Source organism: Raphanus sativus, chromosome 4 (assembly GCF_000801105.2).
Source record: "Raphanus sativus cultivar WK10039 chromosome 4, ASM80110v3, whole genome shotgun sequence".
NCBI lineage: Eukaryota > Viridiplantae > Streptophyta > Magnoliopsida > Brassicales > Brassicaceae > Raphanus > Raphanus sativus.
Window position 1 is genome coordinate 51,891,789 of NC_079514.1, and position 25,886 is coordinate 51,917,674.

The 25,886-nt window shown below is 32.8% G+C and overlaps 2 protein-coding genes, 1 long non-coding RNA gene and 1 pseudogene across 4 annotated transcripts; 1 reads left to right on the forward strand and 3 right to left on the reverse strand.

Moving 5' to 3' along the window:
* The first annotated feature begins 96 nt into the window (after positions 1 to 96).
* LOC108848890 (ketol-acid reductoisomerase, chloroplastic-like) lies at positions 97 to 3,004 on the forward strand. Its single transcript, XM_018622343.2, has 7 exons — positions 97 to 461; positions 559 to 651; positions 1,094 to 1,159; positions 1,285 to 1,425; positions 1,510 to 2,163; positions 2,249 to 2,404; positions 2,486 to 3,004. The coding sequence occupies exons 1-7, from the start codon at positions 174 to 176 to the stop codon at positions 2,849 to 2,851; spliced, it is 1,764 nt and encodes a 587-aa protein (XP_018477845.1). The 5' UTR covers positions 97 to 173; the 3' UTR covers positions 2,852 to 3,004.
* Positions 3,005 to 8,877: 5,873 nt separating this feature from the next.
* On the reverse strand, positions 8,878 to 10,527 carry LOC130510822 (uncharacterized). Of its 2 annotated transcripts, XR_008944585.1 has the most exons (4): positions 10,402 to 10,527; positions 9,828 to 9,972; positions 9,440 to 9,691; positions 8,878 to 9,188 (listed from the first exon to the last, which is right to left on the reverse strand). It is a non-coding gene; the product is annotated as an uncharacterized LOC130510822 (long non-coding RNA). The 2 variants fall into 2 exon arrangements; XR_008944584.1 differs by having other exon boundaries at positions 9,440 to 9,972.
* A 2,782-nt stretch (positions 10,528 to 13,309) lies between these two features.
* LOC108851248 (zinc finger BED domain-containing protein RICESLEEPER 2-like) lies at positions 13,310 to 14,474 on the reverse strand. The gene is made up of 3 exons (XM_018624653.1): positions 14,068 to 14,474; positions 13,435 to 13,961; positions 13,310 to 13,338 (listed from the first exon to the last, which is right to left on the reverse strand). Exons 1-3 carry the CDS (start codon positions 14,472 to 14,474, stop codon positions 13,310 to 13,312), a joined length of 963 nt encoding a protein of 320 aa, XP_018480155.1.
* A 5,386-nt stretch (positions 14,475 to 19,860) lies between these two features.
* On the reverse strand, positions 19,861 to 21,109 carry LOC130510983 (uncharacterized; annotated as a pseudogene).
* Positions 21,110 to 25,886: the final 4,777 nt, after the last annotated feature.

Below are 25,886 nucleotides of genomic sequence, written 5' to 3' on the forward strand. Positions count from 1 at the left end.
CTTATGAGCCTTATATAATGGGCTTTAAAACACTTTAAGATCCATTGTATTCATTTATTTCGTTTATTTAATTAAATACATTTACCACTTCGTCGTCTTGAGTGGGTGTGTGTGCTTTGCTCGTTGTCTCTCCCACCCTAATTCCGCTACACACTTACGAGTTACGACTCAAAATGGCGGCTGCGACTTCATCCATCGCTCCTTCCCTCTCACACCCATCGGCTTCTCCATCCTCCAAAACCCTTAGGTCATCGAAAGCCTCAACCTTTGCCTTCCCCAACATCGGTTTCATCTCCTCTGCTTCCTCCAAGTCTCTGAGGTCTCTCACCGCTACCGTCACCGGAAATGGCGCCCTCTCCGCGAGAATGGTCGCTGCGTCTGCTGTCAGAACCCCTGTTTCTCTCGACTTCGAGACGTCTGTGTTCAAAAAGGAGAAAGTCTCTCTTGCTGGTCACGAAGAGGTTCGATTTTACTCTATAAAAATCTGATTTTTTTTTGTTTAATCATTTGTGACTTCTTACTAATATTTGAGTTTTTTTTTTATCATATTTGTTTTAGTATATTGTGAGAGGAGGAAGGGACTTGTTCAAGCATCTTCCTGATGCTTTCAAAGGGATTAAACAGATTGGTGTCATTGGCTGGGGATCTCAGGTAGTCTTTTTGTTACTTATCTTGTCTTTTATGTGCTTTACGTAATCAACATGTTTCTGGTTTAGGTTACTTACTAAATTTGTATGTGATTCATTACTTAAGAACTAAAGCTTTAAACTTGGCCATGACTTTTGTTTACTCTGGACCAAAATGTTCAAGAAATAACTAGGCAGGAATTAGGCCTTTTATAGGGAATTATTGATTAGGCAGACACCTAGACCGATTTTATGAATGCCTAGACCAACTTGTAAAAAAATTGTTTCAAGGAAAATCATACACTATTTTGGACTGTCGAGATAGTTTCTTGATTACTTCATGTGGAGTAAATGGGTCATGACATTAATGTTGAACTGTTTTCTTTACATGCTTTTAATGGATTTGAGTTTGAATGAGCAAATGAATAGATAGTCTTGTTTTCTTTCTCTGATGTGTTTCTTTGCAGGGACCTGCTCAAGCTCAGAACTTAAGGGATTCACTTGTGGAGGCAAAGTCTGACATTGTTGTTAAGGTTAATCCCCAACGGATTTTTGTTGGCTTCATACTTTTGTTTTATTAGACTTATCTTTGTTTTGTTATGTTACATGAAGGCTGTGCCCTGACTTGGTTTCTTTGCTTATTCAAATGAAAATGTAGATTGGGCTTAGAAAGGGCTCTAAATCGTTTGAGGAAGCACGTGCTGTTGGCTTCACCGAAGAAAGTGGTACTTTAGGTGATATATGGGAAACTATCTCCGGCAGCGATCTTGTATTGCTTTTGATCTCTGATGCTGCTCAGGTAAATGCATTTCAGAATTTTGATTAGCTTGAGAGTTTTTCCCTTATGTATATATTTAAACTCTAATGTATTTTGTTGTTACAGGCTGATAACTATGAGAAAATATTCTCACACATGAAGCCAAACAGCATTCTCGGTCTGTCACACGGGTTTCTGCTGGGGCATTTACAGTCAATGGGACTTGACTTCCCAAAGAACATCAGCGTCGTGGCTGTTTGCCCTAAGGGAATGGGTCCTTCTGTGAGAAGACTTTATGTCCAAGGCAAAGAAATCAACGGTGCTGGAATCAACGCCAGCTTTGCTGTCCACCAGGATGTTGATGGTAGAGCCGCTGACGTTGCTCTGGGATGGTCAGTAGCACTTGGTTCTCCTTTTACTTTCGCTACCACTCTTGAGCAAGAGTACAAGAGTGACATCTTCGGAGAAAGAGGTATCCTGCTTGGTGCGGTTCACGGAATCGTTGAGTCTCTGTTCAGAAGGTACACAGAAAACGGAATGAGTGAAGACTTGGCGTACAAGAACACAGTAGAGTGCATCACAGGAACAATCTCCAGGACTATCTCTACTCAGGGAATGTTGGCTGTCTACAACTCCTTGTCTGAAGAAGGCAAAAAGGATTTCGAGACTGCGTACAGTGCATCCTTCTATCCATGTATGGAGATTCTCTACGAATGCTACGAGGATGTAGCAGCTGGCAGCGAGATCCGTAGTGTTGTCCTAGCCGGTCGTCGCTTCTACGTAATGGCTCATCTCTCTAACCTTTTTCTCTTCTTACATTTTACACAAAAGCAATTTTGATGGAGCTATCTTTTGCTTGTAACAGGATAAGGAGGGCTTGCCTGCATTCCCAATGGGAAAGATTGATCAGACAAGAATGTGGAAAGTCGGTGAACGCGTCAGGAAGTCTAGACCAGCTGGTGACTTGGGTCCGTTGTATCCCTTCACTGCTGGAGTTTACGTTGCCCTTATGATGGCTCAGGTATGTATGTATGTATGTATGCATGTCCTGTTGTTTTATGTTGGCTTGGTTTACTCATCATCTCAGAGTTTATTTATGTAGATTGAGATCTTGAGGAAGAAGGGTCACTCTTACTCAGAGATCATCAACGAGAGTGTGATTGAATCTGTTGATTCTCTGAACCCGTTTATGCATGCTAGAGGAGTGTCCTTCATGGTGGACAACTGCTCGACCACAGCAAGATTGGGATCGAGGAAGTGGGCACCGAGGTTTGACTACAACTTGACTCAACAAGCTTTGGTGGCTGTGGACAATGGTGCACCGATCAACAAAGACTTGATCAGCAACTTCTTTGCTGATCCAGTCCATGGTGCTATTGAAGTATGTGCACAGCTCAGGCCTACCGTTGATATCTCTGTGCCTGAGGATGCAGATTTTGTTCGACCGGAGCTGCGTCAGTCCAACTGAGTGTGTAAGGGTTGTTGAACTTTATCAGTTTTCTACGAAAATGTAATCGTGTTTTAAAAAGAAAGACGAGAAGCTTTTGGAAGTTGTAGGCGTGCGTGAGTGAATGTTTTGATTGAATGGTTTGAATAAATGATGTCTCTTTGGAGTTCCACATGTGATGTTCTCTCTGCTTTCAATAATGATGTCTCTTGTGAATGTTTAGTTTGGAGAGATTAAAAGAACTGTAGCTCTTCATTTAATTGTTGAAGATACATGAGTAAATGAATAAAGAACTTTCAAGAGGTTTAGATTCAGAGATGATCTAGCATTTGCAGTGTGGTAAGAGCATATAATTGCTGTTTCAATGTGAAAGATGTGCTTTCTTATTCAAAACTAAAGATAAAGAGAGATTTGGCAGAGAGCACAATGCTTTGGTCCTCTTCTTACTGTGAAATTGTGAAATGAAAGAGTAAATTATAAGAAGAATCACATGTGATGGAAAAATATATTATTAAAACTGAAAACTGAAGTATCTTTAGAAATTGTTTGGAAACATAAATTTTATTATATAAAGGTTGGTATTTTAAAGTTGCTAATTAACATGATCGCGATATATGTTAATAATTTTTTTAGATTGTGACACGATATAATTATCTTTTGTTTATGATTTAAAAAAGATTTAGAAAAAGAAAATTATTATTATAAAATATTATTTTACGATTCTTTTTAGATTTTATAAAAGGAAAATTATTATTACATAGAGTTTTACAATTAAAAATACGGGAGAGTAGCCAATTGGAGTTTTTATTACCAATTGAAACTATTTTTTCCGCGGATACAGATTAATTAAACACACCCAAATAGATAAACAATATAACTGAATCTGACTTCTTCTTCACATACAGAGACTACACAAAATTTTGAAAAAGAAGAAAAAAAAAAGAATCTTTCACATCCAAATAGATAAACAATATTAAAAATACTGGATATTAGCCAATCATTTTATTAAAAATACTGGATAGTAACCTATCACATCCAAAAATTCTGTGATTCTTTTTATTAAAAACTAGGACCGACCCGCCCTACGGGCGGGATGTAAAAAATGATGATTATATGTGAGAATTTTCAAAAAGATGATCCGATCTACCAAAGCACTCCAATAACGCTTGTATTGTTGTAGGACATGCAAGTAAAATATGAGATAGTTCTTTGAAGCGTTGACAAAAAAAAGAGACAGTTCTTTGAAGCTTCTTATGTACCTCGAGCAGGAAATATAACACCAGCATTTGTTCATCTTGATTTTACAATGTATTTACCTATATTGTAGATCGTTATTTGTATATATTTTATTTTCTTTTAATGATTGTAGAGGAGACCTGCACTTCGCGCACAATTTGATAGTTTTTCAAATATATTTTTGAAATATATTTTTAAATTTATTGGATTATGTTCTTTGGTACATAACAAATTTTGCATAATTCTTGCGCTATTGGTTTAATTGCATACTTCCAAACTGTACAACTATTAAATTTTAATGCTGAACTTGTAATCCGACTTTGGTATTTGTTAAATTCAATTAATTTTGTTTAAAAAAAAATTGTACTCCCACACTATGAGCTAACATATTTTGATGTAATTATGAAAATAAACTTTATCATTTACTTTTAGTAGTATCATTTTGCTACACCTTTTTTGATTAAATTATGAAAAAACGTCATCTTTCATCTGTAGTATTAAAATGTATATACCGGTTTCAAAGTTGCACCAAAGGCATATATTTGTTTCTCTTATACTCTTAATTATAATTTGTCAAATAACGTTTAAATTTGGTTATTATATTTTTATAATTTGTCAAATAAAAGTGAAGTTTGGTTATTATAACTCCATGAAATGATGTATGGATGCAATTCTAATTTTAGCAAATTTTCCTTCTTGTTTTATTTTGTTTCCATCCAACATTAGTCTTTTATAAAAATATGAAAACCATTATAACTCGAGAGAAACTGAAAATACAAACTGGAAGAAGAAAAGATAAATAAAATAAGTAGTATAACAAAATGATAATAAAGAACAAAACTGCGAACACAAATATTGAAACTTATAAGGAGTCATGAGAACAATTTCATGATCTTATCGCATCTCGACATTATAAACGTACTCACGATTTGTTTATTTTCTTGTGTAAAAACTCATTTATGAAAATTCACTCAATCTGTCACGAATCCTTCAGCATGCTTATGCACAATTCTCCCTGAACTAACCTTAATACTCACAAACGGAGCGAGGAAGACAGCTAAAAATAGGATGGCAAATTACCAAGGATGAAATGAAAGCTTGAACAATGTTTCTAGTGTGAAATCTCTTCGTTTCTCTGCTTTGCTCTAGAAACAACTACGTTCTTTTTGGTATGGGCATCCTCATTCCCAGTTTGAGCAGGGGCAGATGGTGAACGCGATGAGTCGTGGTGTCATATTAAAGATAAAACCTTCACTCAACTATTTAAAAACAAATGACAGAACTTACGGTTTGCTGCAATGTGCTTGACTGCCTTTGCTAAGAGGAACCTCATCTTCTTTGGGCTCTCCCCCTCGAGTGGTAGCTTTAGGAAAAAAATTTGATGTCCATTTCTGGATGCTGCGTTAGAGCTTCTTTCTCCCTCTACTGTATCCACGCCCTTGTCCCCTACCTCAACCACGGCCTCTGAATCCGCCTCTCGAAGCCTTCTGCTGAATTTACAAAGTGCAACCATAAAACATATAAATAACAAAAAAAAAACATATTCACATATACATAAAGAAATAGATAGAGGGATCTAAAACGATCTTAAAAAGTACAAAGGGAAGCTGTACATCATGATGTTTTTTTCCTCAGTATTCATCTCCTCGTAATTGTCATGTCCCCATTTTCTTTCATCTCCAGATCCCCATGATCTCCTTCCACCCTGCCCTCACCTTTGAAAACCAAAATAAGGAGTATATCAATCAACATTACTGTGAATTGACAGAAGGTTAGCAGTAAGAGCTAGATAGTATTCAGAATTTTTTATTTTTCCTGTCGCCAATACCATGAACTTGACTAAATCAATCTCAGTAAACCCAAATGCAAAAACTCCACCTCTCGCTGTATTCACCTCTCCAATAAAAGCAATTACAATGAAGAAGATTGTGGAAAAGCAAAACATAGTCAAAAGAGTGTATACCTGCTTCGGCCAGCAGACAACTCCTGAAACCTGTCATCTCCACCTGTTGGCACTGCAGACGAATGCTTCTCCTTATCTTCCTCTCCATCTACATTAAGAAGACGATGAACAGGAGTCTTACCTTAATAAGGATCTGAGTAAAACAGCTTGACAATGTTAATAATACACGCCAAAATACTTTTATATATTGATATGAACATGTTACATGAGTTTAAGAACACAATCACCTTTGAATCCAGTAAGAACATATATATCCACCATCATAAGCTCATCACTGCGTTTGAAGTTCCTGGCTTGCCATAATTCAGTGGAAGAACATCGGCCCCATTCAAACCGAAAAGAAGGATTGATGAGTTGGCCATTTTAGAGAAAGTAAGTTTTCTTAGTTGAGAGGATGATGTTCAAGAAAGAAGGCTTACCTTTTATAGGAGTACAGACACCGCCTTGGAAAGGGATAAGCCGCATTCAATGTTAGATCGTGGTCGACTTGTGTTGATGAAATAAAGAAGTATGATAAATGCGATGAATCCATAGCTTGTACCGTTTCAATTGATTAGAACGGAAGCCAAAACGTTGGAATTGAAGATTTACACAAAGATTAATGCCAATTGAACAGCTCGAAACTCCATAGTTGGTATCTCGAATCTCCATTGTTGATACAGAGAACGAAGATCAACACTTTTGGTTTCAGAAATAGTATGAACCCTAACGTCGGGATTGAAGATTCAAACAGTGACGCCTAATGTTGATTTAACATCTCTAAACTCCATTGTTGTTACCTTGAATCTCTATCGTTAGTTTCAGAGAAGGAAGAAGAACATGAACCCTAATCATTTCGTGCTGAGTTTCAGAAAAACACAAAGGCCGGAAAATTGATAACTGAGGCCCAAAAAATCAAACGCAGCGTATAGAGATATGAGACACGTGTCGATCCGAGGTTAAGCTAATTAGTGACGTGGCGCTGTGAGGAGAGAGTGAACATTTCTTTATATAAATAGACTAGGGTTAGCCCGCCCTACGGGCGGGAACTTATTATTTTTTTTTTTATGAATTTATATTAATTTTATGAAGCATTTTGAGAAAACTATAGGTTATAGGTTGATAACGATATTATAAACAAACAGAAAATAAATAGAATTTGGTCAGTTTCAAAGAAAAAATGAAAAAAGAAATTCAGAGATAATTTTGTTATTTTTAATAAATATTTTTGGATTGAGTTAATGACAGTAACCATCGAAGAACAGTCTAATATAATAGGATTAATGATGTTCTTCATATGTATATAATTATGCAATGATCATGCGAGAGAAATATGTTAATGAAAAACTTATATTATCTAAGCCAAAACAACATTTTATTAGTGTGTGTAGCTTGGTCTGTGTATGTTTTAATTAAAATGTTATAGTTTTTTCCTAATGAAAGTCATACTTTAACCTTCCCATCACTCTTTAAATTAAAGACGATATGTCGTTATTAACTGTGTTTTCAAACTACATGAAGAAAAAAACAGAGTAAATAGTAGTGGACTTTACTGGAACTGCACAAAATTTAAAATGAAAATGACGTAGGTAACAACTTCCCCTAATTCCACTTTTTCATATAGTTTCCATTCTCTCCAGTTATGGTAGCTACGTTGTTATATTCTCATATATGTGGTTTCTCATTTCTGTTTCTAAAAAGTCAAAACATCATTAACATATGGTTTGCATATTAAAAGTGAAAACATCATTGACATATGGGTCTTCTGCCACATTTCATTATTTATAAATGTTAAAAAAATTTATGTATATTTGTTAGAAACAGAGCAATAAGTACTTGAATGACTTGGAAGAAAAATAACCTTAAGTTAAAAGTTCAAACTTAAACATAATTTATAAGATTTGTCGGGAAAAACATAGCTAAATATTGTGAAAAGTTGCAAATGTAGATTTTTGATGTTTATTAAAATCACGTGGGCTGCATATATTGGAGAGAAAAAAAGACAACGATGTTTTTTGTTGATGAGACCACTTGAAGTTGCTTCAGGTTATTAGCAAGAGATTATCTTGCTCCTTTCTACTAAGCCGCAGAATCTTATACACGAAGAGAAATGAATATACATCACGCGAACTACTTAGAGATTCAGAGAGATTTAGGGATATTTCCTCTGTTTCGCCAATTCAATCTCATGACTGATATTTAGAATATCATCTTCTGCCGTGGCCGGCACTGCAACAATACATTTCTTGGCCACAATAGCTAACGGTGGCTACGTCAGGAGCCAAATCTTCGTATTTTCGAAAAAATCAGTGTTGTTTTTGTTATCCAGACTAAGGTTATGGGTCAAATAGTATACTTTTTTTACATCTACATATAGACTAAAAAGAGACCAACAGATAATTATTTTGTTATTTGTTTTAGTCTATTTTGTTGTTTGTCTTAGTTATATTGTTAATAATATAAATACTGTATACTCTTAATCTATTTGTTTTTTGTTTTAGTTATATTATTTTAATATGGTTCTTTCATGCGAGATTTTGAATAATACTTTAATTTTTAATTTTTAATATGTATTATATATTATTTGGTTAAGACAATTGTGGAGGTCTTACCTTCTTATACTACCAGATTTGTTGTTTAACCAAGTGTCAAGTTTTGTAGATATTGGCTACTAAATTTGGGCTTGGGTTACAACTATGAGTTCTATTAAAGTTGTTTTTCATTCTATGTTATGTTGACGGTTTCGGGTGGATTTTCTGCTTTTTTTCTTCTTTAGGCTAATGCTCAAGTCTACCAGATCTCTACTTCCTCTTGACATTCTTCGTCTTTTCGTATTTGGTACTTGGTAGAACTAAATATCATATAACTTTACAAAAGGTATAAAGCGGCGAAGGAAAAAAAGCATTATCCCAAGTAAATGTTATCACTTGTCAACAATAAGATACTCATCATACACACAATATTATCCGGCTAACATGTTAAGAGCAGAAAGAGAACATCAGAAAGATTCTTTGCAGCATCCTAGATTTTACTGCCAAACTTCAGATTTCTAGTCTTCCTTTGTGATTCCTCAGACGTTGCAAAGAAGTGTGACAGTGTCTGATTGGTCCTCAAAACCAAACTAATGTATCATTCAACCGTCAAGCTCCAAATTTAATTTCCCTTAATCAAATGGACCCACTGAAAATAATGCGAAAACAAATATAAATCACATAAGGTCATAGCTTTAGCTTATGATCGCAGAAGAAGATGCTATTGACCAAGTAACAAAAAACTAAGCCACTTACTCAAATCATCAAAACAGCTATGAGAAAGATGTTGCAAGTAGAATCCATTGATCAAAACAGCTTGTTTAAAAAGTTTTAGATTATTAGACCGAGGATAAGATATAAAATCAAAACTTTTGATGGGATTTGTTTAAGAAACCAGACCTGCAATAGCTAGGGATCCAAGCATTGTGGCAGGCTATTGATATCCAAGTTGTAAGATTATTGCCAATATCTCAAGAACGCTTTTTGAGTTTCTTATAAGTTACTCTCCCGCTCTTCTCATTATCTACAATCTTGAATACTTCTCAAAGAATGTGAATCTCGTCTTTGGAAAGCCTTTCCGTGATCAACTTCAAGTGAAAACATATCATCGCTTTTCTAATCTGTCAAGCATTCCAGTAGCATCTCCCTCAGCTGTTTCTCAGGGGATCCAATTATAAACCCATCAGTAGGGTTAATTTTCACCGCTCCAGGTCCAAGCAAGTCATCACCAGGATATTATCATCTCCCAGCACATCAAAAATATAAGAGGGGGGTGTAAATGACTTACAAAGCAGGGAATGAGGTCTAGTACCTCATGTGGCTATGAATTTAGTACGTACGCCTTAAGCTCAGCGACGGTTAGACTTTCAAATTTATGGACACCCCCATATTTGGTTGCAGAACAGCTTGAGCCCTCCTTATTGATGCACATCCTGATGAATATAAATGGTCAAAGGCAAGGGACATTAGTATGATAACTGGCTGCTTGTAAAATCTTGAGGCAAATACTTAATATTCAAGGAAGTTTTGGCTAGCTACACGGTCTTTGTTGATATAGAAATGTGTCCCATATGCATTTAGAAAAAGACAACCTCTAAGCATAATCATCCCAAAGTATGGCGTGAACCACAATCATATAATATATATATATATAATATATATATTGCATATCAATCAATGTGTATATTTGTCACCAATCTCTCATCTCTCATATTCCTTGTGAGCAACAGAATCATCAAAATATAATATAAGCCAATACACTTATTATAGAAATAGAAAATCGAATCTATTAAGGATTCTAATACGGACGAAACAAAGAGACAATAATATCAAAAGAACAGAAACGAATGCAGAAGACTAACCAAGGAAAGGAGAGCCTTTGATTGGTTTTGACCATATTTTCTCCATGAATACTCATTTGCTGGAATGTCTGCCATCTTGCTGCTCACGGTAGGAACCCTGATCACTCTTTCCATTCTAGATTTTCTGTTTTTTCAAATTACCATTTATGAAAATATGATTGTTTAAATTTCTAAGATTTAGATTAATAAGATTAGTTTGGGATATTAAGTTACTAACCTTTACTTGGCATGTAGATGAGTTACACCTATTGGAACGATACAACACTTCTCTTTCACTGAAACTGATGTAAAGAGAGGCTTATCCCACGAACCCGACTACCTGAGATCTGAGACGAAGGGTTCGTGAACATGAATCCTGATGACATCAGGATACTCTTGGTGTAACATCTATGAGAAGACATGAACGACTTCGCAGGGGAGAAAGGTGGTGATGGTGCGAAGTTTATCATTGACGATAGTGGTTATGCTCTTGTGGTCTTCCATTATCTGTAGAAGACAACCCGTCATTTTCTGTCTGATTGTGGTTGTGTGATTAAGGAGGACGTCGATGGACTGGTGCCGAAAAATAAATCCTAAAGGCATTGCTCTGTTTTATGTCTCTCTAACACAGCGGCGATGGATGCCTCTCTCCTGCTGAATTAAATTAAACAGTTGACATTGACTGAAAAAGATCAGAATCTATAAATGACAAATAAAAAGAATTAACTTATTAACCTTGGTGACAAACTTAACATGCCCAATTGGACGGATTGAGGATATTGACAACGCAGCGGGGAGAGCCTTCTTGCATATTCCTCTACTCACTCCCAAATACCTTACAATCTTATTCCATCTCACTGGCGTATCCACCAGCTTTGACCCCACTTCCCATATAAGGTTGAGTTACAATCTCGAGCAAAGGAGCTCCTGCTCTATTCAGATCTACCTGCACCATAAGAGCAATGAAACATTAAGAATATGGTAGGAAAGAAGTTTGTAATATGGATCCAAGATGGTGAAACATATATAAACATAAACTAATGGCGAGAAAAGGTTAATTTTCTCAGGCGTAAGAATATGAACTTTGAAAAACATTATATCAAACATCAAAACATGGGGAATGGCTCAGACATAAATCTACAGCAGGAACTCCAAAACATACAATGAATTATTGTAATCTGGAATCAACGGTGGCAGTGTGTATAGAAATTAACCTGAGATATAATCAAAATTATAAACAAAAATAGAAAAACTGAGAATCGAGAAGAGCATGACGACTCCCATAAGCTCTCCACCACGCCGGACGTTTCCGGCCTCCCAAAATCGGAGCAGGCAAACTTGAACATAGTAGGAAGAGCGTCCAGCCTGTAGATAGGATAGGAAGACCAAATCGTTAGCCATGACTCAAACTTTTTGTCTACTTGTTAGTTTAGAACGAAGGATGATTCTAAAAGCATGAACTCGTACCTTTTTTTTACAGTGAAGCGTCCACAGCCTCGCACTCTACAGGGTAGCATTGAATGGAGATCATGTGTGATTGATTAAGGATGGCTTTATGAGGAGGAATCGGTTACTGTCTTATATCACACCGGACGAAGAAGACGAAGGATCGTCGATGGAGTTTGGAGACGCGAGAGAGAGACAGCGAAAATCCTTGTTGAAAACGCAACGTTTAACACTTCATATTGTGAAGTAGAGTTCGACGGGCCTGATCTTGTGGAGTTAGCCCAACAGAATTAGAAAAGAAACCCGTGATCAAATAAATGGAACGCAACGTTTAAAGCAAGGGGACAGGTGTTGCTCCCTGGGTGCACGAATTGATGACGTGGCATCACCAGGAGAGAGTAAACATTTCTTTATATATATAGATATTGGATAGTAGTCAATCAGAACTATTTTTTCCGCGATTCCGCGATTAGTCGATGATTACCAATCAGAGCTTTTATTACCAAAAACTTATTAGTGCATTGGCATGTTTTTGTTGGGATGAATGCAGAGGCAAAAAAAATCACTGGATAGCTTGGAAAAAATTGTGTATCTCTAAAGATAATGGTGGTTCTGCTTTCGAGACATTGAAGAATTTAATCAAATTTTGTTGGCTAATCAAGCTTGATTGCCCAATTTTTTTTTTCTCAATTGAAATTGCTTCCATAATCTTTATGAATGTAAATTGGTTCCAAGAGCCATTTTTCAATTCAAAACTTTAATATTTATTAGAAATTGCGTCTCCAACAAACCAAACAATTGTAAAGTGCCTTGGTCTTTTCTATGATGGCATGGGGCTGAAAACCGGCTTAATGCTCCAAACTAGTTCAATGGGCTCAAACATCATACCCAAAAAAAAATCATCTTTTCATTTCAAACAACTATTCAGAGATAGAGTTTCTTTTTATCATTTGGAATAGGGCTGGGCAACCGGTGTACCATTCGGGTTTCGGTTCTTTCTAAACCGGGTTCGGGTTTTCTTGGTGAAAAAAACAAGCCCCATTCGGGTAATATTGAAGATCGGTTCGGTATCGGTTCGGGGGCTATGCGGTTCGGGTCGGGGGTGGTTAACTGTCATGGTACCGGTATAACCCGGAATACTTTCGGGATCGGGTATAAAATGTACTTCGGTTCTTAAGAGTACCAATTTGTAGCGAATATAACCAATCCATTCAAAATAATTTATAAACTTGCAATGCAAACAAGTTCAAAAAACTGAGAAACAAAGCGATTGTAAACCATAAAAAACCCCAATAACATTATTCAAAGAAAACCAATGCCATAACATAGAATCAAGAACTTAAAAACTCAGAGAATCCAAACAAAGCCAAAGCCATAACATTATTCAAACTTCAAAGACATAAAAATAAAATGCAGAAAACTTGAAACACCATGCTTCAACCTTCACCCGCCTGCTTCTACTTCTTGGTTCGACCTTGAAGCTTCAATCATCAAGCCTCTGTGCTTGAAACTCTGCAAGATAAAAACAAAGCATACGAGAGGAGCTTAGCATAAGCAAATACATTACATAAGACAGAGTATAAAGAAACTAAGAGGAGATATACATACCTTTCTGAAGTCGATCAAGCATCTCCACATCAGCAAGCATTTGCTCATTTGTAGTCACTTGCTCACTCACCTTGATGTCAGCATGCATCCATTGCTCGGTGCACATGAGAACTTCGATCATGTAATGAGTCAAGCAGCTTCGATATGGCTCCAAGATCCTACCACTTGTGCTAAAAGCACTTTCGGATGCCACTGAAGAAACTTGCATGGCGAAGAGATCTCTTGCCATCTCAGCAAGCACAGGATACTTCATCTTGTGCACCTTCCACCAAGAGAGAATGTCGAACTCAACACCAAGCAAGAGCTTAGGAGTTTCAACTGCCTCCTTCAAGTACACATCAAGTTCATCTCTTGTATCCTCTCCCTTCTCAGCAACCAGTTCCTTGTACACACAGTCCATCCTCTCATACCCGAAATCTTCAACCACCAGCTCCATTCTATCTGTGCCTTGATCTTGGGACTCTGGAGGAGGCTGAGATGATGATGCGTGATTTGACTGCGAGGCTTCTGCAACAGACCCTCTGTATCTTGTGTTGTACTCCTTGAACATAGACTTGAGAAAAAAAATCTTTTAAGCACAAAACAAACCAAATATTTATACAAGTAATAATAGATGGATTAATGGTCATATACCTGAGAAGATCACCAACAGATTCCAGCATTGCGTTAGACTCCAAGCTGTCCTTCTCATAGAGCTTCTCGAAACACAGCTTGGCGAATTGCATCTTCTTCCTTGGATCGAAAACTGTGGCAATGATCAGCATCTTGTTCACACTCTTGATACCATCCCAGTACTTGTGGAACTTCTGCAACATCTCTGACGCTTTCACCTTCAACTCTGGATCGAAGCTGTTGACCAGTGCAGTGAGGTTTCTTTCAATCGTCACAATCTCACCGTAGCATTGGTAAGAATTCACCTTCGATGAGGCAGAAACAACTAGAGTGCTGTTGTAAAAGATTATCAGAAACTTTTTCAACTTATCAACAGCACTCCAGTCTCTCATAGAAGGTGGTCCACACCTCTTAACTCCATTTTCCATCTCCAGAATGGGAAGCAAGCTCTTTGATTTGATAAATTTTGGAATGGGAAGCAAGCTCTTTGTACGTTTAGTTTCTTCTGATTTGATAAATTCCAAATGCACATATACATTGTTTATATGATCACAATTTTGATGTTAATTAAGGGTGACAAAAAGACTAAAATATGATTAATGAAAAATCATATGAATAATTTTAATTTAAATGTTATTTTTTGTAAATCACACATGAAATAGAAGTTAGTTCTAATGTGTACTCATCTTTTAATAGTGTAGATTTATCCTCATGATGTGGTCCATAGTAGAAGCAAACATGATACTAGTTTCTTTTTGCTTAACTTAAAAAAAAACAGTCTTGTTCTAATTTAATAAACAATCTCGTGTCTTTCTTAAGAACTAATTAAAGAACAACAAACACACATAATACAAAAGAAATTACATATAGGTGATGATTGTTTCCTTGGTTTTTAGATTTTAGTTTCTACTTTTTGGATTTTGGTTTTTGGTTTTAATTTTAATTTTTAATTTTTGGTTTTTGGTTTTTAGTTTTTGGTTTTTGATTTTGCAGTAGATTTTAGTTTTTTTTTTTGAAAATCATAAATGGTTGTTTTAGATTTTAGCTTTTAGTTTTTGGTTTTTGATTTAAAATTAAGAAAAGAAAAATATTATTAGTACTATAATATTTATTCTGAAAAAAGTAAAATATAAAATACTACTGTAAAAACAAATAAATATAAAATAAAAAGTTATTAACAATATATATATTTGTAATTACTAACTTGAAAGAAATAAATTTATATTTACATGCATTTATTGTTAGATGTATGTTCTAAAAAATTAGCTAGAAAATGTCTTACATATATGCTCGGATTATAAACATTATTTATATGTACATTTATTTTAGTAGTTTTTGTTGGATTATTAATTTTTTATTGTCAATAATAGTAAATGTAAAACACGTTTTACGCAAAATACTAGAAAAGGTTGACTTTTGTTTTTCCAAATACAAACATAGTAATTATCATTTTTATTTAATTTCTTGTATTAATGCATAAATATAGTAGAAATTATTTTTTGTAAAAATAAACAATGAAAATCACGTAAATGTAGTAGAAAAACTATGAAAACTTGACTTTTGGTTTTATGTTAAAAAGACAGTTGTTTTACAAAAACTAGTTTTCTTATAATCTAGGGAATCTATTCTTTGAAAATCTTGACTGAGTAAAAAAAAGGTTTTTGGAAAAACAAAAACTATAAACAATCATCCTCTACAAACTATAATGACTAACGAATTTTGTATCGAAGCAAAACTGCAAGCAGCTAGGAAAAATTAACCATGTGTCTATATCACAATATATATTATTTTATTAGTTTTCTAAATATTTTGTGCGAATAATCTAGGTTTCTTTTACGTACCTTTTTGTGTTTTTTCTTTGTTACAATGTGATCGATGATCTTGGGCGACTTTTTCCAGTGGAGGAGAAGGAAGAAGTAATGAGTTTGGCGTTTGAGGCCATTGACGGTCTTCTTGAAGTCGATAAAGCTCACTCGTATTAGAGAAACATAATATGTTTATGAAAAAAAGGATTCAATTCTCATATTCTAAATGTTTTTTTACATTTGGTCTATATATACACTTGACTGAACCAAAGTAAATCATGATCAAATTGAATCAAACTTAGCCATCCTCAAATGGACTCTAAACAGACTATATATTATAATTGGTTCAAATCTCCAGAGGTACAAAATAGCAGTAGTAGGTAGCCCATATAATGAACCTCTTTTGTGGCAATATTGTTTGTGTTAAGAAAATTATAAGCAAATATAAAGATAAATATAAGCAAATATTAAGATGTGTTAGGGCACTTTTTGTTTCTTTACTTGAAATTTGAAAAGCATTACAAAACAATATGAATATATACATGACCTTATGCATAGATAACTAAAATTTTGTTAACATGTTCGTTTAATTTAACTAATTACAATCTGCAAACAAACCTTTTATAATTAGCTGAGGGAATCCAAAAAGAAACCAAATCGTAATCCAGCCCAAACAAAAACTGAAAACAAAACCTATCAAACCTAATCAAATGATACTCAAATCAAAAGATTATCTTTAAGAAAATTTTAGTGAATTGTTTTCTAAAAGGTAAAACGATCTTAATTAATATGAACTGATTTGGATAAACTACATAACATTGCTACTTGTAAAACTCTAGAGGTCAAATCTGGGAGATGTTTAGATGGACCAATGGTTAGATTATCTTCAGGATTAATTCCCACTGCATGATGATACGTCCAGAAGAAGAAAAAGATCATTGGAATTAACTTTTTAGATTTATTTAAAATTTTTGTTAAGTTAACTGAAAGAATCAGCATGTTTAATTTACAGTGAATTTGTTATATAAACTTCAAAACAGTATATTATTCTAAACAATTGTAAAATCAATTTATTTTGCGTATAGAAATTTATATGAAATTTTTCTTTAATATAAAATAATATTTAACTAATTATTGATTGGAAAAAGTCAACTCCTACCTCAAAACACACATGTGATAATCTTTTAGTTTTTATAAAGAAATTGATACAAACTTTGAAAAAAAAATTATCTGAATTTTATGAAGAGAACAAACCAAAATAAAAATATGAATATTGTAATTATTTTTAATATAATTCGTAAAATAAATAGTTATACATAAGTTTGTATGTGTTATTCTATTTATCATAATAATATATAAATAAAAAAAAATTATGTTTATACATAAATACATAGTTTATGTGCTAGTTTTTTTAATTCAACATTACATATCAAATTTAATAAAATATATGTTCAATTCAAAAATGGAAGTTGCGTTCCAAAACAAAATGTTCAATTCAAAACTTTCAAAAGATTTTTTTTGTCATCCTTTCAAAAATTGTTAAAAAAAAAATTCATCTTTTCAAAATATTAAATATACAGAAAACTATGTTTTTATAACTATAAAGTTTAACAATCATTTTTATGATTTTAAAAATAATATAGATTATAGAAGGGAACATGAGAAATGTAGAACGACAATATGTAAATATATAGAATAGTGTATATGATTTTTTTTTTTAAAATTGTATTGGTTACTTACCTACCTTTTGTTTTATGTTTTTTTTTAAAAATAATTTAATTTAATTTTGGTGTTTTTATAGTTATATTAGTGTTTAATATTAATTTAATTTAATATATTTTTGGTGACTATATTCAATATGTCAAGTTGCATAACTATACACTTGTATCATATACATTTCATAAACTATTTTAAAACTTAATTCCTAAAGTTTGCAACATATTATATTTACTTAATAGTTACGTAACATAATTTAGTCTAGAATATTTATATCCCAATCGCCCTAAAAATAAAAGTCTCATACTCTATTAGACATGATTTATATACTCGAACGGTCCTTAAATTATTATATTCGAAAACTAATATCAAACTCAACCCGCAACCAAAACCAAACAAAAATTTTGAAAAATGTTTAAAGAAATATTTTTTAACATATATATATATATATATATATATATATATAGTTGGGTTAAAATGGTCTTCATTAACTTTAAGTAGAATCATATTTAATAAATATTTTTTATTCGAATAACCTATTTAAAACCCGTTAAACTAAATGAGTTCATATGGATATTTATTTCTATTAAAAATTCACTTAAACCAGTTAAATCCCGTCAATCATATAATGAAATTTTATTAATAACCCGTTTCCACCATTAATTAATATTAATATTAGTTAACTTTTAAAGTTAAATAAGAAATATATTTCCATCGATTTATATATATTTCTGTTTTAATTTTAATATATATATATTCCGAAATATTAATATTTTGTAAGCAAAACATATTTTGTGTTGTACATTTTTAGAAATTTAATTTTCATTTTAATTTTTTGTAATCATATTTGTGTTTATAATCATATTTATGTATAAATTCAAAATATATTCTAATTAATTTTAGGGCCCTATTTTTTTGAGAACAAATAGATAACAAAAAAGAATAAAGAAAAAGTTTCACCTTTTCATCTGGCATGAAGCACGTCACCTTTTTGGTCCTAAAAAATCGGGAATATAGTGGTTATGGAATTTTGTTTGTTGTTGCCGTGTTATTTAAAGTAAAATTATTGGTTAAGCAGTTATTTTATATGGCACATAAACAGTTATATATAATTTCTATTTTTTTTTATAAATTGGACACAACTAATATCAATGGGGCATACTTCAACTTTAATAGTATTGATAAAATGTTTAAAAATTAAAATATTGACACTAGTTCTCTGGGGACGTCGAGAATCCAATGAACTTTATTCAGATGATCGGGGTCATCGATTTGTTCGAGCCCTAACTCTCTGGGGACGTCTTCGTCGTAGCGATTTTATGCTCTATGGTGTTTCGGCGGATTTCGATTAAAAAGGGTACGGTGGTTTTCTCGAGGTATACCTCCTCTTTCTCAGAATCATTTTCTTCATCATTCTGCTGGGTAAATCGTTTTTCAAGGCATGGAAGAGGTTACTTCTGCGAAAGACTTTGCACCTGGATCCTTAATGTTCCATCTATTTTCAAAATGGATCACTCTGAGAAGGCAACTTAAGAAGAAGAAGACTTCAGATGGTATTGAATCTGAGGTTGTCTATCAATTAGGTCAGGTTGTTGAATTTGGGGTGACCACCCTTACTAAGGCTCGGGACGAGATATTAGCTGAGAAAATGGTTGCTGCCTCAGAGTTACTGTTTGACTCAAGGACGAGTTTAGAGAGCTATGTTGAGAAGCTGGAATCTATCACCACAAAGAAGTTCTGGCCGTATGGTATCTTGGCTGAACAACAGGAGGTTGCAACACAATCAAAATCATCGTTGGCAAAATATGCTAGTTTTTTTAATTCAACATTACATATCAAATTTAATAAAATATATGTTCAATTCAAAAATGGAAGTTGCGTTCCAAAACAAAATGTTCAATTCAAAACTTTCAAAAGATTTTTTTTTTGTCATCCTTTCAAAAATTGTTCAAAAAAAAAATCATCCTTTCAAAACATTAAATATACAGAAAACTATGTTTTTATAACTATAAAGTTTAACAATCATTTTTATGATTTTAAAAATAATATAGATTAGAGAAGGGAACATGAGAAATGTAGAACGACAATATGTAAGTATATAGAATAGTATATATGATTTTTTTTTTAAAATTGTATTGGTTACTTACCTACGTTTTCATTGTCTAATGAGTTGATTAGGTGTATACACATCATTTTATGAAATTTAATTAAATTATAAAATGTTTAAAAATTAAAATATTGACAAAACCAAATTTAGTTAATTAAATTGTTTTTTCAAACCTACCACTACCGTTTAACAAAAGCCAGTAGAGAAAAGTTCAGTAACTAAATCATCAACCAAAGAAGAAACTATCTCTCCTTCTATATTAATGCCTTCCTCAAACATCTCTCTCTCAAAACCAATCCATCTCCCTTCCAAACAGCTCATGTCATGATCCACAAGCTCGTCTATCATCATCTCTTCATCTTCTTCAACCCTTTGACTTCTCTGTTCACTTCTTTAGCCAACAAATCTCTATGTTCCAACAACATCACCATCATCCCTTTGCAGCTTCCAACTAACATCCTTTCCAACTTCACCGCTACGCACTGGTTCACACAGTCGAAAAGCACCGTTCTTTCCATCTTCATTGATATTACACCTCCTCGAGAGCGTTCCCTTTCATCAAAGAGGCCTCATTGAGGGTAATAATAGTTCATTACTGGCCAAGTCTTGAAACATTAGCTGGCTGGATTTGAGGATCTCGGTTATGTACTCAAACTCCCAGTCCACTGTTGCTGCAGAATATGTTTCATCTAAGGTTTGGTTGGAGTCTGAAACCCAAGTGACTTCTTTTTTTTTTTGAAACCTTAAAAATATTTTTTTTTTGAAACCAACCCAAGTGACTTCTTGATCTGAAAATATATAACAACACTTACCTAAGCCATTGAAATAGGAGAAAATCAAGACAAACTGAAAAAGACATTACCATATTCACTGTCTTGTCTGCAGTCTGAGAAACTCTTGTTACAAGAGAGTGTGGAATCATCAGCTTCTGTAAGAGTGCTGATGCTGCTAACTTCATGTTCTTGTCCCTGCATCATCTTCTTCTTTAAGGAACAAAAAGACAATATTTTCTCAGAGATTGGTAAGCTGAAAACCATTTGAAAATACAGTAGAATGATGAAGCTGCATTTTATGGACACTAACCTGACATTTCTGGTTGTTATAGAATGATGTGCAGTCAGAAACTGATTCACTCGCTTCTTGAATCAAGCTAGAGCTAGAAATGGATTTTAAAGACTCTTCTTGGATCAAACTAGAGCTAGAAGCTTGGATCAAACTAGAGCTAGAAGCTTCAATCTTTGAGGTCAGTTCTCTGAGCTTTTGCTCCAAAAGCGCATTTAATGAATCACCACCTATCACATTAAACTTAACAGCAGAGTCTGCATCTTGTCTGTTTCCTTGTGAGTGAGATGATAAACCTTTCATTGAAGACGAGAAAGTGAAAGAAATCACATCCGTTTCCCTATTCTGATCATCTTTACTTGTTCTTGATTCACCATCGATGGAAACTGTTGTGAACAGCCGTCGTTTAGGTTAGAAGAAGAATAGAGAAGAAAACGTATTGAGGCAAATACCCATTTAAGGTTTCTTATTAATGATGTGATAATAATTTACAAACCTTTAGACCCATATTTATACAGCCTCAAAAAACCCGATTTCCTTTTCCTAATAGAAATAGTAACTTTTCCCGCACCCCCCAGATGTCAACCTTGATAACGACTACGTTCGACCCACGAGTGCTGGGCATTTTACTGGTACAACAGAGATTTAAGACACACAGATGCAACAGAAACGTTGCATTTTATCAACTTCTCACCCCTTTTGATTCCAGGTTCTTGCACCCCATTTAGTGGTTTCTTGCTTCGAGGAAGACTCTTTTTCGATGTAGATCCACTATCCACAACAACAACCTTGTTTACAACTTTGTTCATTGCTTTCCTACTTTGCTGATTGTCTCTGCAGTTTTGCTTCTGGTGATTCTGCTTTAGCACATTCTTCCCTGCGCTTAAGGAAGATCCTTTGTGACCATTCTGGCAACGAAGACGAAAATATGAATGCACAACAAATTTATTTACATGTACAGAGCCTAAATGATTACTCTAGCAACGAAAATATTACAAAAGATCGATAAACTAAGATTTATTTAGAAGTTCCTGAAATCACTTATCGAGAACATGAATGCACAACAAAAAAAATTTCCTAAATCTAACGCCTTTCTATTCATCGTAACACCGACAGAGAATATTTAGAAGTGTCGATTGACAATTTGAAATGATAAAGTTTTTTTTTCAATTTCATCCCATTGTTTTTCTTAAATGGATATAGAACAATTTTTAATGATTAACTAAATAGGCCACGTACATAGTAAAATGTGTTTTAATTTAAAAATTGTTGTACACTCAAAATCAATATGAACCATCACCATTTTCGTTTAAAATTTTGTCCCAATTAAAAATATAGGATTGGACAAAAAATATGAATCCAAACAAACCAAAGTAGTTCCAAAGAATAGTATCTAACTTTAACCAAAATTGGTTAGATATCCGAATGAGGTTCAAAATTTTGGTATCTAGAGAACCATAACCGAAACCGATCCAAACTGAAATATTTTGGATATCCGAATATATCTGAACCAGATTTATACATTTAAGTCTATTAATTATTTTAAAATTTAACATCTAAATGAATGTAAAAATATATTATACGTTTTAAATTTTTCCAAAATACTTAGAAATATATACAAATAGTTATAATTACATGTTTGAAATAGCTAAATGATACTTAAAATTAATATATCTATTGATTTCTAATCCACATTTTTTTTTAGATTTTGAAAAAAAAAATAATATATGAACTTATTTTTTTAAAAAAAATAGGCTATCTGAACCCAAATCCACAAAGATCCTAATCGAACCAAACCCGCAAGGATCCAAACCGAATCAAATTGTACTCGAATGTACACTTTTAATCAAATGTAAAAAAATTGATTGATAACAAAATATATATTGTTTATAATATTTAAGTAAAATATATATTTTTAAAAAATCACTTCGTAGAGGGTACAGTTATCATCTAGTTAATATAAGAGAAAATATATGAAATATTACCATATTCTATAAAAAAATTACCAAAAATATAAATTAACATTAAATATAAATTTTCACTGTCACAGTTAACGTGATTGATGTGATAATGACACATGGTTATCAATTCTCATATCATTATTTTTCTTTCAAAATTAATATGAAAATGACATATAAAAAATCAATTATCAAATAATGTCTAGAGTATTGCAAGTTACAACAAAAGCTAGAATAATCAAAAGAATCAAACAGAAGGTAAGCAAGTAAAATTCTTAACAGAAATGAGATTCTCAATGTGATTAGGCATACTTCCTATAAGTCCCCAGTTATGATCATGATATTCATTGCGAAGCCAAAAGTCTTCATCTTCGAATCTTTCAATTTTGATCTTTCTTTTACTATTCCTCTCTGGATCATAATAAAATACATGAATCTCTTTATCATGCCATGATACTGATGTATAGATAAAATCACCATCATTGGTGATACCGATTAAACAGTAATCAACAATATTAGGTATAGAATCATGTGGAGAAAATGGTACATGAAAGTCTTGGCATGACCATTCTTCTTTTTCGGCATCTTCAAGTACCCATAATTTGTAAAAAGATGACATTGAGATAACCCAAGCTAATCTTCCCTTGTAGCTCACCAAAGAAAGGTTCTTCTTCAAGTCATAGTGCATACAACTTTGTGTTTGTATTAGTTTGAACTTTTCAGTCCACAAATCAAAACTCAATATTTCATATGAAGGACTGTTTTTGACAACGACATATATAAAACTCCGTTGATACATATCCCTTTACCTGGAAAAAGACGCATAGGAATATTTTTGATCGGTCTCCACGTTTCTTGATCTCCCAATGTAAGAACATGCATCGCTTCAGTAGAAACAAGTGACATGCTCAACACTTTATACGTTCTTCCAATAGGATTATATCCTAAATAGGTTCTTATAAGACATGGGCTTTCAGGCGGTTTTTGAAAGGTGACATGTTCTCTCAAGCTAGGATTCCAAATTACAATATGCTGAATATAATGGAAAGAGATCAAACCATGTACGGACTGAAACTGACAATTGGGCGCGTATCTATCTTTTTTCGCGAGCTTGAGAGGATATGTTTCCACATTGTGTAAACACATTTTGAGATTATTATGGTCCGATAGACGAAAGAATAATTGATTGTCATTTTTTTGGAAGTTTAACAAAAGACAAGAACGTGCCTTTGTCGTGAATGAGATGATGAAGTCTGGATTGGAAGTGACAGACGCCCATTGTTTTGAGACGCACCGAAACCTCATAAGAGATTTTGCTGGCAATCTCATAAGTATCTCCCTAGTTAGATCAAAGGGAATCCAATCGGTATGAGAACATTGTAACCAAGATTGATCTTTTGTCATAGCTTTTCTTTTCTCCATGAGTCTTTACTCTTTAGTTTTAAAATATCATTTCATGTCTTATATTTATGTGCGTGTGTGTGTGCACACATGTATGGTCAATCTCAAAAAAATATTTTCTAGATATTTAATTAGATTTATAGAGGTAATTGGTTTATTTGTAAATATATGCTTATTTGTTTGAAATATTTTGCTATTTATGTATAATATTTTCTATATATTTAGATATTTTAGAAGAAAATTAATTTTAGTGATTCTAGTATCCTCTTATTATATTATGAGTAGTAATTTTTAAGATCACATATTATATTCATTAGATTCTCTAATGAATAAATTCAATTTAGGGTAAAATTTTGATTTTTGAAAAAATATCATATGTTTATAAATATATTAGAGGCGCCAAATAAAAAGAATTATCTTTTTGTCATTAAAATGATCTTTACTATAGTGGTTTATGAATATGTTTCTTTTGTTCTACCAGTGAAAAGTCTGAATCTAGCTTTCTTATCTTTAGATGTTTCTAAGAAAATTTATTATAGTGAATCTAGTAATTTTAATTATATTATGAATAGTAATTGTTAAGATCTTTTTTTTTTATTAATTGAGAAATATTGGGAGAAAGTAACATTGTTTTTGTAAGTTATTTACAAAAATACATGCTCATGTGTGACTCTCTCGAATCTTCTTAGTCTCATTAAAAAAAATATCCTTTGGTTACTAGAGTATTTACAATGATATACCACTGAAAGATTTTGGTCAAATCGAAATTTAGGGCAATGTATATAACACTACAGTTTAACTTTCTTATAAGAAAAACCTTTTTCTTAAATAATTATTCGTTGTTACTTTGTATTATTTGTTCTTCATTAATCAAAAATCGTCTAATCATTGGATTCTCAGAAGTTTATATGAAAATTTTAGTCTATGTAAGAATAATATTTGACTAACTATTATTTGAAAAATTAACTCATACATCAAAACACTCACATGTTATAGCTTTTCATTTTTTGTTAAAAAGTTGATACAACTTTAAAAGCTTGGTTTATCCGAATTTTATAGAGAAAAAAAAGTAGTTAACAAATATGAAACTTACATTTATTTTATATGTAATTTGTATATGTTATTCTATTTATCATAAAAATATACAAAATAAAAAAATGTTATACATAAAATATACCGTTTGTGTCTGTTCTTTTGTTTCGACATTACAGATTAAATTTATTAAAATATATGTTCAATCCAAAAATTTCAAAACATTTGATATACAGAAAACTATACTTTTATAGTTATAAAGTTGAACACTCATTTTATGATTATAAAATAATTTAGATTAGGGAAGGGAATATGAGAAATGTAAAAAGAAAATATGTAAATATATAGGATAGTGTATATGATTTTTTTCATTTTTTGTCATGGTTACTTACTAAGTTTTCATTGGCTAATGAGTTTAATTAGGTGTATACACATCGTTTGACAAAAAGGTGTATATAGTATACACATCATTTATGAAAATTTAATCTATTATATTAAAAAAGAAGTTATAACCTTGATTCATGTGTGATATTTTAAAAAATGAATCCTCACTAAAAATAAGTTATCATTCATTTATTACTAATAATATAGCTTAGTAATATATTATTTCTAATATAACAATAGACTCCTATAAAACCGGATTGGTTAACAAACCCACATTTGATTCCTTATAAATTATACATAGTGGTAATGTAAACCATAGTATAGTTGAGATACTGATTCGATTTAACTAATTTAATCAATATATATTAAAGTTTT

Coding starts and splice junctions, on each gene's coding strand:
- LOC108848890 (XM_018622343.2), top strand. CDS start 174: ATGGCGGCTGCGACTTCATCCATCGCTCCTTCCCTCTCACACCCATCG. Junction 462..558: donor CTCTTGCTGGTCACGAAGAG/GTTCGATTTTAC, acceptor TATTTGTTTTAG/TATATTGTGAGAGGAGGAAG. Junction 652..1,093: donor TCATTGGCTGGGGATCTCAG/GTAGTCTTTTTG, acceptor GTTTCTTTGCAG/GGACCTGCTCAAGCTCAGAA.
- LOC108851248 (XM_018624653.1), bottom strand. CDS start 14,474: ATGGAAAATGGAGTTAAGAGGTGTGGACCACCTTCTATGAGAGACTGG. Junction 13,962..14,067: donor TCTGTTGGTGATCTTCTCAG/GTATATGACCAT, acceptor GTACAACACAAG/ATACAGAGGGTCTGTTGCAG. Junction 13,339..13,434: donor GCTTGATCGACTTCAGAAAG/GTATGTATATCT, acceptor TTTATCTTGCAG/AGTTTCAAGCACAGAGGCTT.